The 16578-nt window shown below is 40.2% G+C and overlaps 1 protein-coding gene across 2 annotated transcripts; it reads right to left on the reverse strand.

The window, feature by feature from the left end:
• Positions 1-595: 595 nt before the first annotated feature.
• Positions 596-16097, reverse strand: LOC136405687 (aldo-keto reductase family 1 member C15-like). Of its 2 annotated transcripts, none has more exons than XM_066385168.1 (11): positions 16007-16097; positions 15584-15707; positions 15328-15466; positions 11130-11297; positions 10181-10258; positions 9161-9238; positions 7868-7990; positions 5906-6015; positions 4971-5136; positions 3043-3125; positions 596-806 (listed from the first exon to the last, which is right to left on the reverse strand). In XM_066385168.1, exons 3-11 carry the CDS (start codon positions 15412-15414, stop codon positions 764-766), a joined length of 936 nt encoding a protein of 311 aa, XP_066241265.1. In that variant the 5' UTR covers positions 15415-15466; positions 15584-15707; positions 16007-16097; the 3' UTR covers positions 596-763. The 2 variants fall into 2 exon arrangements, with proteins under 2 accessions (XP_066241265.1, XP_066241263.1); XM_066385166.1 differs by having other exon boundaries at positions 10142-10258; positions 16007-16094.
• Positions 16098-16578: the final 481 nt, after the last annotated feature.

A 16578-nucleotide genomic window follows, 5' to 3' on the forward strand; every position in this document is an offset into this window, starting at 1 on the left:
AGAGCCTATGCAGACTTATCTCCCAATAGGCACTCCTCAGTTATAACAGCCAAACACCTTTTGTCTCCTTCATAGTCTTCCTTCACTGGACTGTAATCTCAAAATATTTCTTATTTGAATTTATTTCCTCCTATTTTATTTATTAATAAAACAATGTCTGGCACATAAGGAACTTTCATTGAAGATATGTTGAATGAATAAATAAATAAATGGCAAAATGTGTAAGTTCTAATTACAATGCCAAAATGTAGGCAGATGATTGTTAAAGTGAATAAATTAATAAGATATACTGCTTTACAACAGTAAAATATAATATTAAAATTTTAAACAATATTTGATTGTTTCCAAAAATATTTCAGCTAATTATTTAAAAATATATAGAACCTATAGGTTGAAGATTAATTCAATTTTGTAAGTAAAGACACACAAACACAATTTGAAAAGGAAAATTATAAAGGAAAATGCACCCAAAGTTTCAGAATGTTTAAATAGGCTAAGAATAGGTTTTATTTATTCTCTTTCCTTTACATTTCATTATCCAAATTTTGTGTAATTTGTATGTATTATATATTTTAATTATCAGAAAACAACCATCTTCATTTGAAAGTGTTTATTACTACATTTAAAAAATATTTCCAAAGATAAAGGGCAAGGTGCCTGGAACTACAGAACTGCTTTTAATCACTTTCACCAAGTGCAGGAATCCTCTCCACACCCTTAGAAGCAAGAGATGCTGGTGGAACTCATGGTGGATAGCTGACGGTCAATATTCTTCAGAAAATGGGTAATAAGGGTGATCAGTAGCACTGCAAGAGAAGAGAGATATTCCTTTGCTAACTCGGTCCTAGGATGTCAAAGGGAGGTTTCTGTGGATCAGTCAGGATGGGCCAAAAACTCTTCAGGTTCCAACCACACCCGTCCTTCCACCTCAACACGCAGACATGCAGCTCCTGGTATATGTGCCTGATTCCCACACTCGCGTTCAGTAGATTACAGTTAGCTACAGTATGTAAGTGCTACAGCGAAAAGGTGGTGGTTATTTTGGCCCATGTGTCACTTTTGTTCCTGGATCATCAGAATGCTAATAGTAAAGACTCTGCTGCTCTTTTCAACAAATTCATTTAATAATTCAGGCTCCATCCATTAAAGTACTTCTACTCTCCAGAGGAGATTAGATGTATGCCTACATGACCATAGCTTCCAAATGTAATTATTACTTTCAGAAATTATGATGGACAACGATGGAGTCACTAGGGTCAATTAATTTCATGATCCCTTTATACTTCAGTTTGGTCAAATTTACATGACTGACTGAACTGGGGTTGGGTTGCATTTTTCAGGGATTTGGCATGGTGTTGGGGCCAACTTGGACTTGGTGAACATGTTAAGGACACTACTCTTTTATGGATTCTTGCTGTATTGGCCAAGAGTTTGCTTAAAGGCTTTAATCACTGTAAAAAAAATAGAAGACTGGATAAAGAAGATGTGGCACATATACACCATGGTATACTATTCAGCCATAAGAAATGATGACATCGAATCACTTACAACAAAATGGTGGGATCTTGATAACATTATACGAAATGAAATAAGTAAATCAGAAAAAAACAAGAACTGCAGGATTCCATACATTAGTGGGACATAAAAATGAGACTAAGAGACATGGACAAGAGTGTGGTGGTTACGGGGGGCGGGGGGAGGGAAGGAGGGAGGGGAGAGGGGTGGGGGAGGGGCACAAAGAAAACTAGATAGAAAGTGACAGAGAACAATCTGACTTTGGGTGATTGATGGGTATGCAACAGAATTGAATGACAAGATAACCTGGACATGTTTTCTTTGAATATATGTACCCTGATTTATTGATATCACCCCATTAAAATAAAAATTTATTTATTAAAAAATAAATAAATAAATAAAGAGGCCATTCCACAATCTGAAAAAAAAATTTACATGACTGAGAAGATGGAGTTTCTGATAAGGATAAAAGGCCAGTGGAGAGATACATTTGGAAGACAGGGACGGTGACTTGGGAAAGAAATGTGCAGTAAGGAAAAATGCCACTGGCCCCTCCAGGAGGAAGTGGAATTGGATCCACATTATGATTTCCCACACTTACCTTCATGGCCCCTCCTCCATAAAAAATATTAATGTTACATTTTATAATTGTGTTAAGACACAAATGAATAGAGTTCCAGCTGAATTCATTATTATATGATCATTATCAATATAACCATGTTTTCTTTCTGATTTTAAAAAGAACTAGAGATGAAAGATTTTCAGAGTGCTGTAAAAAATAATATAAATGGAGCCACCTTAAATGAGCCTTGCATGTCTGATGCTTCTAAGTTTTGGAATGTTTAAAAGGGAAAAATGTCTAGGGGCTCGTCTTAAGCAACACTGTATTGCAAGAAACTCTTTTCAAGGACAAGAACAAATCAGTTATTATGAGTAGTGGTCTAATCATCACTAGACTGAAAATTAAAAACATTGTTTAGAATTAACTTCAATTCCTTCCTGCTTTGGATGTAATTATTGTTCCCCTTCCCTTCCTCATAAACACCCATTACCTTTGTCTCCCATTCCGAATGTTATTTGGGCTTTTGCCTATATTACTGATTCCCAAATAGCTACTCTTATTGACCTCAATAGATGATTGTTGCTTCTTACTTTGAATGGGCATTTATTTTAAGATTAGCACCCCAGAAAATACAGTGGGCCATAGGTACTGTGCCTTCTGTTCCAAGTGGGTAAGTCACAGGTGGGTGAAGGTATAGCAGGCACAGAATTGAGAGAATAAAAGTAAGGAATTCATCATGGCGCAAACTTTGGCCATTTACCTATGGTCTGGCCTGGGCCTCACTCACATTTCTGTTGGGTCAGAAACTGATCCTAGAATAAACTTCTTTTCTCATGTCTCCATAAATCTCTTGTTTTTTTACCCCAGAAATAAGCCCTGTTTCCCTGATTTGAAAAAGCCATGTAACCCTGCTAATCTGCCTGCTACAGATAACAACCTGGGTAAACAACCTACAAATCACTTACAAAGCAAGTTTAAAATATCGGTAATTTTTGTTGAGGCCGTCAATGGCTTTCATGTCTTCTGGAGTCAATTCAAAGTCAAAAATCTGAAAGGAAAGAAAGAGTCACATTAAACTCTCCCCAAGGCAGTTAGCCTCCACCTGGGAACTGAGGACTTTCTGGCTGGACAGAGACAGGAGGGCGGGGGGGGGGAGCGTCCCTGTCATCACTTCTAAGTGTTCCGGCCTGAGAACTCTCCTCCTGGGTTCTCCACTCCTCCTTTCTCATTCCCTCTCCTTCTCGGCTTCACTTCACAAAAGAAAGACTTTTGTAACTCATTGAATCCACATCTTTCTAGATGAATTGTTTAAAACAAATAATTAAAAAAAAGAAACTCTGCAAAAAATAAAAAATAAATAAAGAGATAGTTGAACAATCTGGACAAAATACTTGCTGAATGGTCCAAAATTGAATCTGGTTTCTCCCTCTCCCAAAATTGAATCTGGTTACTCCCTAAAATTTGATGTAGCCTGGAACTTAGGCAAGTTTCAAAGGAAGGGCAACCCCCAGTGAAGGCCTCTCCAAGAAGCTGTTGACCTCTAGAAAAGCATTCGCTGATCAGCTATTTAACCACATGCCTGCTCATTCCCTCCCCAATCATGTTTACTCCACTATGAAAAAAATCTTTCTGATTCTTCTACAAGCTACTTAGATTCAACATTCAGGGAGTTCTCCCTTTTGAATAAAGTTTCTCTTACTTAAGTCCAGGTTCATTTTTATTTCATGATACAAATTAACCCTTCTCTAACAAAAAAATCAATTAATAGCAAAGAAGACTGATCTTTGATAAAAAATATTAAAGCAGAAAGCAGATTACTTCATCCAGGGGACAATTTTATAGAAAACTCAGTCTCTATCTATCTATATCTATCTAATTAGCCATCATCTATCGCTCCATCTTTTATTCATCTTAATAATATATTCCAAAAGTAACTTGGTTGTCATGGAGATATATATTAATGTATTGAGTTGAACTAAAAAAATAATAAAACAAAAAGAGATTTTTAATTGGTTTAACAATGAGATTTAGATTAGATATTTAGACATTTCCATAGATTGAATGAATAAAACCTATACCTTCAAGATTTTCCAGTAAACACATGATAAATAATGTGCTTTAAATGTTATCTCTTGCAAATATTATACTCATGATGAAACTGTTAGCTGTTATTTCAAAATGGGATAGAGTTCACATAGTTTCTCATGAGGTTCACAACAAAATAATTGAAGATCACTGATTGATCTAAAAACTAGAAAATACATAAGGAAGAATTTAGGGGAAATTTTTATTCCTTCATTTGTCAGTTAATAAACTTATATGGAGCTTCCTACCTGCCAGGAGGTTGCTAGGGCAAAGATGGTAAAAGATGACCAAGAGGGAGTCACGGCATTTAGGATGTCACTGTCTAGAGAACACACTGACATAGAAACAAGTTTAGTTTAACAAGGAGCAAACTCCCTAACACAGCCATGCAAAGTACAATGGTGAACCACAACTCTGCTGGAGTCCCAGTGGTTCAGCAAAGCAGCTAATCCTATTCGAGTTTGATGCTGAAATATAAATAGGGGTTCATTATGTAGAGAAGATGAAAGAAATGAACCAGGGTTGTAACAGTTTTTTACTGCATGTTAAGATGCCTAAAATTAATAAAACAACAGAGATAAAATATACTCAGTGTCACACAACCAGGAAGCAGAAAATCCAGGCTTAGGGGCCATAAAACCTAGGACTGTGAGGCCAGTGCTCTCTCTCCCACTCTTCCAAGCTGCCCTGACAGCACAGGGAGAAATGCATGGGAATAAATGAACATGGGACATGCTGGAAGGTGAGAGACATGGCCCCCAGTACAGCACCCATTCCTCACTCTGGGGAGATGGTGTCCAGCCTGTACCTGGAAGTTCTCTTTGATTCTCTTCTCATTGAAGCTCTTGGCCAGAACCACCACTCCCCGCTGCACTTGGTAGCGCAGGGCCACCTGACCTGCACTTCTATTGTGTTTCTTGGCAATGGCATTCAAGGTTGGGTCCTCCAAGACAACAGGGCTATCCTTGTCCACCCTGTGAACAAAACCAGAAAATGGCGATTTGAAGGATGTAGAACTAGAAATCGAGAGTGTGCTTTCCCTGTGTCCCTAATTTCCCAGACAATTGAAGAGAAACATTTGTTATGCAATATATCCATTAGTCAACATGTACAACTAAGATTTATGCATGACAAGCTGTATAAATTTTTATCATAAAATCACTTTTAAAAATATTTTTTGGGTGGAATTTGAAGTTGATGGATGTATGCGTGAAACAAATGAAAGAATATTAATGACTGGAAGTTCAGTGAGGGCACTTGCTACACTATTGTGTTTGCTTTATTTATGTTTGAACTTTTCCATAATAAAATGTTAAAACCTGCCTGACTGGTGGTGGCACAATGGATGGAGCATAGACTTGAAACACTGAGGTCCCAGGTTAGAGACCCCCAGGTCACCAGCTTGAGTGTGGGCTCACAGGCTTGAGTATGAGATCATCAACATGATCCCATGGTCTTTGGATTGAGCCCAAAGTTAGGTGGCTTGAGCCCAAGGTCGTTGGCATGAGCAGCAGGTCACTAGTTCAGCCATCCCACCCATGCCCGCCCCGGTTAAAAATATAGGAGAAGCAATCAACGAACAACTAAAGTGATGGAATTAGGAGATGATCCTTTTCCCTTCCTGTCTGTGTCTCTGTCTCTCTCTCATGTGCACACTTTTAAAAAGGTTAAAACCTAATTTTAAAAAACTGTTTCATCACAAATAGAGTTGCTGACTTAGGTCAACTCTGATATTCTCCTTACCAGTTTGGGTCTCTTTGGGTCCCCAGGGCACTGTAGGCAACAAGAACAATGTCCTTTGACTTGCAGAATTCCAGGAGTTTGCTCTGGTTGAGGTATGGGTGACATTCCACCTGTGAATTGCCAAGACAAGAAGGCATCAGAGTACATGAGCCCCAGGTAAATTTGAAAAGCCTTTCAGGGAATATCCAATATATGCACCATATTTTCCAGGTTGGTCATTTTCTTATGCACCTTCTGAAATACCTTCAAATGCTATTGGTTTTCAGAAGTAATAAAACAATTTTCTTGTTACTTTTTTGATAGTGTTTAAAATAATTAAAGACAGTTATAAATACCCACATTGTGACCTGTACATGTGCTTTTCTACATAAAAAAACAAAAACAAAAACAAGATTCCTTAGAAAAATGTTGATTTCAAAACTGGGCAAAAAAGCTGCAAATTGAGCTAAAACATTCTACATTTTAGAAAAGTAAGAGAGAGGAAGGACACTGAGGGATGTCATCTGAAGAGGAATGTTCTGATTATAATGGTGATAATTCGATTATCAAAAGAAAGTAACTACATTTGTTGAAATTCATGAATTCACAATTATATATATATGTGATCTTCAAGTCTTTAGATGTAACTCCAATTTATAAGAAAAACAAGACAGTAATGTGCTCAATTGTATCCCAGGGATCCATCAGTGAAACCAATTGTGAGGAAAAGTTTAAAAGAAAACATGTCTAGTTCCTCTCCCAAATGAATTGAGAGAGAGAGAGGAGGAAGGAGTTAGCAATATATTTTAACATATTATGAGTTATTTTCTACAAATAGATTACAAAAAGTAAATAACTAAGATGAAGAGTATAAATATTTAAATGGTTTCTTGCATAATTTTCAAAAATTTTCTTTTTTTTACAGGGACAGAGAGAGAGTCAGAGAGGAGGATAGATAGGGACAGACAGACAGGAATGGAGAGAGATGAGAAGCATCAATCATCAGTTTTTTGTTGAGACACCTTAGTTGTTCATTGATTGCTCTCATATGTGCCTTGACCGGGGGCCTTCAGCAGATCGAGTAACTTTTTGCTAAAGCCAGCGACCTTGGATCCAAGCTGGTGAATTTTTCACTCAAGCCGATGAGCCCACGTTCAAGCTGGCGACCTTGGGGTCTCGAACCTGGGTCCTTCCGCATCCCAGTCCGACGCTCTATCCACTGCACCACCGCCTGGTCAGGCTCAAACAGTTTTTAAAAAAGGGATATACAACTTCACAACATCATAGTGCTTGAGCATTGGCAGCATTGTTATTTTAAAAAAACCATATTCCTTTTAATTATGATTTATCCATTTCCTCACTTTGCACTGCTTTGCTTTTACTCAGCCTTCCCCCTTACCATTCTGAACCTGCACTTGAGAGGTTTCCCAGGAACTCCACCTCATAAAACCCCACACCCTTTTCATCCCTAGGTCGATTGGCTGCTCCCAGAAGGATTCACCCATGGCTCTCACACACCTTTTCAAGTGTCTTTTTTGGCTTTTCAGACACCACATGCTCCTCATTTTCTTCCTCCCTTTCTGCCAACTTCTACTCAATCCCCTAACCAGAGCCTTAAATGTTGACTTTCCAACCCCTTCCCATTCATTCCTTGAACTTCCCTAGGAAAGGGAATCCATTTCAATGAGTTTAATTGCCACCCATAAAGCAAGGACTCCCAAACATGTACCTCTAGCACTGACTGCCTGTCTGAGCTTCAGACTAACACTTCTACCTTCGAACTTAGCCTCTCCACCTCAATATCTCCTGGGAAGCTCAAACCCATCTCGGAATGACTGCAGGCAGGATCTTCCCACTCCACTGAATCTGTTCTTTCTCTGAAATTTCCTATTGCAATAAAGGAACAATCATCTATGTAGCTGACATAAAGAAAGAGGATGTGAAGAGCAGAAAGTAAAGAAGTTTCCATGGGTACAGGCTCACCTGGTTGCAGACGGGCTTGTACTTGAGCCCTGGCTTGTTCAGGATCATCTCCAACAGCTTGCGATTGAAATTGGACACCCCGATGGACTTGGTTAAACCTGCATCCTTACACTTCTCCAGGGCCTGGGGAGAAAGGACATGTGTGGCAAACCTTTAGTGAAGTTTAGCTTTTCCATTTGACAGTGAACTTTTCAAAAACTGGAAATCTGCCTTAAAATACATAACAATTTGGCTGAACCATACAGTTTTATCACTTGGATATATTATATCTTATGGTACTTTATTGCTCTGTACACATAGCTCATGTCCTTGAATCTGTGACATGCACACCCAGGGAAATAAATAGACATTAAGATAATTTTAAATTCTGCTCAGCTGCCTGCCCCCATCCATGGTGCATATTTTGCTGTTAGGCACTTAATAGTTCCCTAACAAATGGTATCATAGGAAAGGGCAAAGAGAAACTCTTATGTTTTCTACTGGTCAAAGGTTTTTCTGCTTCGTCTTTCTCAGAATGGTGAAACAAGTGAATAGGGTGTAGAAGGGCAGGCTTCACTCTCCTCCTGCTTAGGGGACAGCAGCTTCCCTCTCGCTGGTGTGTTTATCTGTCTTGGGATAGAGCTCTAATTAATTCCTCTAGAGTTTGCTTCTGAAATGTACTTTTTAGGGCTCATAGACTTAACCTGATCAGAGGGACAAAAAATCCCCTTCTTAGAGCCACAGAAGTTTACATTAAAAATAGACCTTAGTGGCCCTGGCATATAGGCTCAGCAGTAGAGCGTCAGCCCAGTGTGTGGAAGTCCCAGGTTTGATCCCTGGTCAGGGCACACAGGAGAAGCGCTCATCTGCTTCTCCACCCTTCCCCTTCTCCTTCCTGTCTGTCTCTCTCTTCCCCTCCCACAAGCAAGGCTCCATTGGAGCAAAGATGACCCGGGTGTTGAGGATGGTTCCATGATCAGTACTTCAGGAACTAGAACGGCTTTTGTTGCAAAAGAGCAACACCCCAGATGGGCAGAGCATCGTTCTCAGGTGGGCATGCCTGGGTGGATCCTGGTCGGGCACATACAGGAGTCTGTCTGACTGCCTCCCCACTTCTAGCTTCATAAAAAAAAATAGACCTTGGCTATTATCTTATTCCACTCCCTGGCTTTATAGAATTGAGCACAGGTACAGAGGAGTTCAGTGACCTGTCTGAGAGCAGAAAGCAAATGGGGTGACAACACATTTCATCTAACCCTTGTGCACTGATGCCCACCTTGTCACAGTGCCTTTGGTGGCAGTCATAGAACTTACCTCCCATGTGTCACACAGGTCCACAGTCTCTAAAATAACCTTCCCACTGGCATCCTTTGGTAAAAGCTCTTCTCCAGGCTATAATACAGAGGGAAGAGAGTATGAAGAAGAAGGATATTTTAAAAGAATGTTCTTCCTGGCACCTAGGAAGTTGGTAATACAAACTTCAATAGGCTGTTATTACTCAGAAGGGAGAGAGAGAGCGATGTGTAAGAGAATACATTGGGCAAAATGAAGATCAGAATCACCTGAGAGACTAGAGCAAAGTACTTTGCCCTCAACCACATCCACACTCTTACCCATCCACCCTCCAAAAACTTCACTTAGAGTGAGTTCTCTTAGAGTCAGAATTGATTATGTTTCACAAGGACAGGCAGTTTTGGATGATGGGACTTTCCCTTACTAGTAAGAATTTGTTTTAGTTTTAATTTATAATAACCCAATTCAGAGAGAATGAGAACACCAGGTGTGCTCAGCAAATGTTCACTGTGATAGGAGGCTGGACCAGCAATGTCCAGAGTAGCCCATTTGTACAATATGGTCCACCCCAAGATGCTTCCCTCTTGCCTGGGCGGAAAGGTTCATATACAAGAGGCCCTCCTCTTAAAGAGGTGTGGACTTTTCCTTGTGATTCATACTATCTTTTGTAACTCAGGGTTCTTGAGGACCCTCATCACTAAAGCATTACAGACAGAAGCAAATCACCTAAACATGAGGGCACTGTTCTGAACGCTTTGAAGTGGAGGCAGTGAGCTCAATGAATTTCCATCTCTCTGAAGACTATAGGATACGAATAAAATGTCTTGATAGTGAGGTGACAAAACTGTCAATAAGAGTCGTAAATCTTTTAGCAGTTCTATCCAACACACTCACATCTACCTCTCACAGGAAGATCTCCCAAAATCTAGCTGGAGTGAGATAATGGAGGTGCAACAGCAGTGATGAATATTCTTGATCATAGCAAGGAAAACAAAAGCTGACCTTCATAGCTATTGGCAGATGAATAAGGAAGAGATCTACATAGTCCAGTTGAAGTTTCTTCAGTGATCTTTCCAGGGCCTGTTGAACTAATTCTGGTCGAAAGAAAGTAGACCAAAGCTGCAGTAACCAAAAGAAACAAATAAACAAAAAAAAACTGGCTTATGATTCACACTTTTGGGAACCAAAATTAAATTCCTAGTAAAGAGACAGTGCTGGTCTAAGAAAAAGTTCTGGGGCTAAATTTATGTTACTTAGTATAAATGAGGCTCTTAGTATAAATGGGAACACTGAGATTTATTTGAGTGATTGTAAGAATACTGTGAAGAAAATTTCACTGGCCGAAAAAAGCAACCTAACTGTTTCAGGAATTAGAAAACCCATGTCTGAAAGGAGAGTCAAGGAATGTCAGGCAAGGGGAAGTAGAATCTACTGGCCTACATAATAAATGCCTGAAAACAGGGCTGCTGAAAGGTTCACATTCTGGAAACGAGTCATCATTGATGAGGACACACACAGGGCCATTCAGCAATCTTTATGTTAGAAGCAGGGTTTTCCACAGAAGGAGATTTTACAAACTTTGGTAAATCAGTCCTGATTTAGGAACAGCGTTTCTTAGTGTGGCTCACTCTTGGATAATGTGTCAACCTCACTTGGATATGTCCTGAGAGAATTTTCTGGAGAATGAAAGGCATGGACCACTCTACAGGGGCTCAGCCAATTCACACAGCAGGGAAAAATTGTAAGTATCTTCATTTGTGTGTGTCTGTCAGGTGAATGCTGGCCTGCATTTGGAAAGACTGAACAACCATATCTCACCCTTAACACAATCCAGAGATGAGCCATTCTTTTCTGCTTTATGTGTTTATATAACGGGCTTTTACAATTTAGGAGGTAAATAAATAATTGAATTCGAGACCAAAATTTGTTTGTTTTTTCAAACTAACGCATCTGCTCTGACAGTGACTTCTTGTCACTCTGCCCACAGCACCTTGGTGGTGTAGAATATGTCCTCTCTCTTCACTGTGCCATCCGCAATCTTCTCTCGGATAGCCTTGCCGACCTCCTCCTCGTTTTCATATAAGTATGCTGCATCGATGTGATGGAAACCTACATCAATTGCCACTTTGATGGCCTCAGTAACCTTGCTTTTAGGAACCTGTAACATATGAATAAGGAGGGTTGATAATTGGCCTGACTCAAAGAGAAGCAATTTATTTCCTTTAGAGCATGCTTACCTGCTGTTTCTACATGTATCCTGTTCCCCTTTTTGATGGAGCAAGACTTGGTAACAAACCTGTATTATGGGGCATGGATTAAACCCCAATATAACCTCTAATTTAAAATAAATTAGTGAAAATGGTTTCTCCATGCAATCTGAACAATCAAGCCATTCGATACAGAATTGTTCAACAGGCCCAGGAATAGAATAGCACCCAGGACAATCTCTCATCCTCACTCTCAGTTTCCCACATTGGGGATTTATGTTGCCTACTATCTCAACTATAGTATCTTTTAGATTAAAGAACATGGTTCCCCATGGGGAAAAACTTAACTAAGTGACACAGGAAGGATTCCACGTAAAGCAATGCCGTGGCTTCTCCCCATTCCTTCAGAGTTCATGTACTAGGATACGCTGAGTTTGAAAGGGGATGACTACATGAACAGTGGTCATTAATCCTGCTTTTCAGAAGAAGAGTGGCCCCTATAAAATGGTGGTAGGGAGGAGCATGTCTAGAGTTCAGGAAAGTCACTAGAGCAGCTCTTGGTGCTTTCATGCCTGGCAATAACCATGAAAGAAAAAGGTTAGCATTTACCACCAGGTACAGTAACCAGTTGCAGAGACCTGGCAGTGATTACCCCACTAGACAAGCAGCTTAGGCCAACAGAGCATGACTGGGATCTAGGATGGCTGGCACAGGGGGCAAGGAAAATTATAATGGCCTTGGACACAACTGGAGCAAGTCTTGATTTTGTTGTTGTTATTGTATAATACATAGACAGATTTTTTTAATGACAAAATTATGAACATTTTTTAATGTTCCTCCAACTTTTAAATTAATTCCCATTTTTCCACAGGAAAACATTAGAACTCCTCTACCTGAAGTTCATACTCTCTACATCAGGCAATGTTGTGTTCTTCTGTCTTCAGTTCCCTGTGCCTTCTGTTTTACTATTGGCAGTGGTCAGGGGAGAAACAGGCTACGTGAGGCCGCCCCTTGATCAGCATCAGAGCTTTTGTGAGCACACGGAAGTAGAAGCATGCCTCTTCTACTTGAATGAAGCCGATCCCACCGTTCATTAGAATGCCTGTGTCTGACATCAGCCTTGCTTAAGCTCAGCTCACCTCCTCCTTGATGCCTCTCCAGAACACCTCAGCTCAGATGACCCTCCCTTATCCTAAATATCTCCACTTCCCCTGGCATTTAGAGATATAATATCATGCATTGTTAGGTAGCTTTTCACCTTGCAACAAATGTCTTTATCTAGTTGTCAAAATGCCAGAGAAGCAGAAATAACTTCGGTGCAAACTCCTTCCCTGCTAGGACAGATTTTAACATCAAGTAGAAGTTTACTCTTGACTGTGAAAGTGGTTAATAATTTATTTAGTAATTAACAATTACATATTCTAAGCCCTGGCCGGTTGGCTCAGTGGTAGAGCGTCGGCCTGGCGTGTGGAAGTCCCAGGTTTGATTTCCGACCAGGGCACACAGGAGAAGCACTTATCTGCTTCTCCACCCCTCCCCCTCTCCTTCCTCTCTGTCTCTCTCTTCCCCTCCCGCAGCCAAGGCTCCATTGGAGCAAAGATGACCCGGGCACTGGGGATGGCTCCATGGCCTCTGCCTCAGGCACTAGACTAGCTCTGGTCGCAACAGAGTGACACCCCAGATGGGAAGAGCATTGCCCCCTGGTGGGCGTGCCCGCTGGATCCTGGTCAGGCACATGCGGGAGTCTGTCTGACTGCCTCCCCATTTCCAGCTTCAGAAAAAAAAAAAAAGAAAAAGAAAAAAAAATTACATGTTCTACTTGAATTGTTTTGACAGTCATACACATGAAATTAATAATATTGTTCTTTTCTGCCCACCAAGCCAAACACTGGTTTAATTACTTTAATATTTATTTTAGCCTCTGAGGTCACTATAATCAACATGTTGATTACACATGAGTCTGTCCTCTGGTCAGCATAAACACTTCTGTGAAAAGACTGAGAGGACAGGACACCTGAGCCAAATCCAGGAAACCTAAAGCAAGAGCAGGTGGATGCAGAAGGAGATGCCCAGAGAACTGGCTGCTGCTTCTCACCTCAACACACAGGTGCTGTCGGTGGGCAGTGTCAGCCAGACATTTACACAGCCTGCCTCAATTTCTAATGGAAGTTGCCTAACTGAATAAATCTGAGACACTGAGTTTGCATGTCTCCCAGAAAACATACCTGAATGAACAAAAGAATCACATGCAGGATCCCTGGACCATGCTTCCTGCTCCTGCCAACACTCACAGTAAATAGTTGATGAGTTAGGGGAGTTGCAATTCGAAAAAAACTCTGACGAGACTGTAAAAGATGCTTCTTTTACACTTTTTACCTTTTGTACTGCACTAAGCAGATGTACCTGTTACTCTCATTCTTATGAGGGGGTTATGAGATATTTTGTTCTATTCTCTGTCTTTAACAAGAGTAATGAAAGTTGACTGTAACAATTATAAGACATAACCTGTCCTTAAGCTGTAACAGTAGATACATGGATAATTATGTCATTGAAAATCAACTGGCCTTGTCTGACAGCTATTAGCTAGTGATATTTCATGTCATAGCTCTTCCAAAATTGAATGGATTGGTTTCTGTCACTTATGGAGTAATCTCACCTAAGCAACCCCAAAGCTGCCCCTCCCCAACCTTGACCAGAGTTTGACAATTTAAGTGTATTGCAGTCAAACAGGGGATGCGTGGATAATAAATCTGATGAGAAGCACAATTCTATCTATACTGTAACTTACGCTTCCTCAAGTTTCCTTTCTAAATGCCTAACACTTGGGGGCCTGGCCAGGTTGTTCAGAGGACAAAGTGTCAACCCTGTACAACAAAGGCTGCAGATTCGAACTTTGATCAGAGCACATGAGAGAAGCAATCAATGAGTACACAACTAAATGCAACAACCAAGTTAAACAACAAGTTCATCTTCTCTCTCTCTCTCACCCTTCTCCCTCTCTTTCTGAAATCCATGGAAAAGTTAAAATAAGTATTGATAAGTAAGTAAATAAATAAATGCTGTATCCTTGGAATAATAGTGGCTTCTTATACAACAAAGTTTTCCTGACAAATTCTCTGGCAAATACTTTCAGCCCCACTACCTCACTAAAAGAACCATGTTAGCTGTCCTCTGCTCCTGGGCCCCCTGCCCATCAGTTCTCAGAAAGAGCAGAATGACACTGACCAAGGAGCAGATATGTTCAAGGAGAGCATCCAAGCTTATATTATAAGCAAGGGAGAAAAACGATGAATCATGGTACTTACCTGGGCTAACTGTTGCAGAACTGAAGAAAATAATGTAGGTAAAGTACTTGAAATACATGGTAAGCATTCTATGTACATTAAGTAACAAAAAGTAACAGTAATATTGGTAATAATAAAGATTATCCACCCACAGAAGTATCACATCTGACTCCCCAGATTCAACAGCTCATCATTTCATTTATTTTATTTTTTTGACAGAGACAAGAGAAAGAGTCATAGATATGGACAGATAGGGACAAACAGGAAAGGAGAAAGATGAGAACCATTAATTCTTTGTTGCAGCTCCTTAGGTGGTTAGAGAAAAGAGAGTGACCCCTTGCTCAAGCCAGCGACCTTTGGCTTCAAGCCATTGACCTCTGGACAGAGCAAGTGACTCCTTGCTCAAGCCAGTGACCTTTGAGTTCAAGCCAGTGATCATAAGGCTAGGACCACATGCTCAACTAGTGACCCTCTGCTCAAGCTGGATGAGCACTGGAATTTCAAACCTGGGTCCTATATGTCCCAGTACAGCACTTTATCCACTGCACCACTGACTGGTCAGGCTCATCATTTCACTTAGTACAAAATCAGAGGTGGTAAAATGGAGGCCTCACGAATCCTTCCAAATCACCCACTGTGTACTAGGCCCTTCTAAGTCTGTTTGCATTCAACTCCTGGTCCCCTGAGTTTCACTTACACCTTCAGAAGCAGCAGTGCCAAGTCCAAGCACTGGCATGAAGTGTCCATCATTCAGTTTCACAGAACGACTACGTTTGGGGTCCATCACTTTTTACACTCCTGGTGAAGCTGACTCTGTCTTTCTGTTCTTTTCTGGACTGCAACAGAAATAGAAGACAAGGCTCAGGCATTTTTTATGTATGCCAATCACAAGCAAGGTGGAACTGGGATTGCAGCTGGCCAGGGTTACATAATGAAATGAACGTTACACTGACTTTCTTGTTCTTCTTCCAGCTCCCTGCAGGCAGAGTGCACACAGCTCCCAGGAACAGTGTTAAGAAATGTCATGCATATTACAGGAGTTAGCATGTTCTCTCTAGCATTGCTCACCCTGGATTACTAAATTAAAAAAGAAATAGGTAAATAACCATGTCAAGTTGTCTGTGATAATCACAGCAGACTTACTCCACAAGATGCAAAATAGTCATTAGATTAGTCATTTTTAAACACTAAGTTTACTATAGTACTTGAGTTGTTTTTAACCCTTCATGTGGTTAAAATACCATTTTTTAAAAAAGATATTACTCAGAATTTCCTGAACAGAGCTCCATGCTTGGTCCCAAGCTCACATATATCAAAATTCTCTAGCAACCCACAACATTTAGTTTCATTACCTTTTCCCCCTAAATCAATAATACCTCATTCCACCCTTGAATTCTGTATTCTGTATCTTGTTTCTTGAATAATTTTGACAAGAAAAAAATAGCCAGAAATCTAGGATGAATTTCTGTAGTTCTGCTTTCTTTCAGCTACGCCTCCTCCTGAAACAGCCTACTCAAGTCTCCCCTCCTTCCCCTCAGCCTTATGAATTCTGACTCACCCTAAATGTCCATGCTCTTGTCTACATCTTATATGATCTCGCTGGAGGGGTAATCACTCTTGTGTGTGCTCACATGGCAACAGCATCAATTAATGCAGTTCAAAAAGACATATTAGTGAAATTGTACTCGCAACTAATCAGCAACTTCTGCTAGATAGTAAAACCCCTAAATGTTGCTTTGTTTAATGTTACCATTAGGTTGTTTTTCCTCATCCTCTATTTATTTGTGCAGTTGCTGTGTTGCAACCAACAACAAGATGTATCATTAGAATTCATCTTATTTTCTATGCCTCTGGCTGGTCAAGATCAGAATTCTTATTCCAGTATTTCATGTATTTAGTATTTATCAAAAGTATAAACTTGATGAGTATGCTTTTTATATTTTCATTG

This window comes from Saccopteryx leptura, chromosome 5 (assembly GCF_036850995.1).
Source record: "Saccopteryx leptura isolate mSacLep1 chromosome 5, mSacLep1_pri_phased_curated, whole genome shotgun sequence".
Classification (NCBI taxonomy): Eukaryota; Metazoa; Chordata; class Mammalia; order Chiroptera; family Emballonuridae; genus Saccopteryx; species Saccopteryx leptura.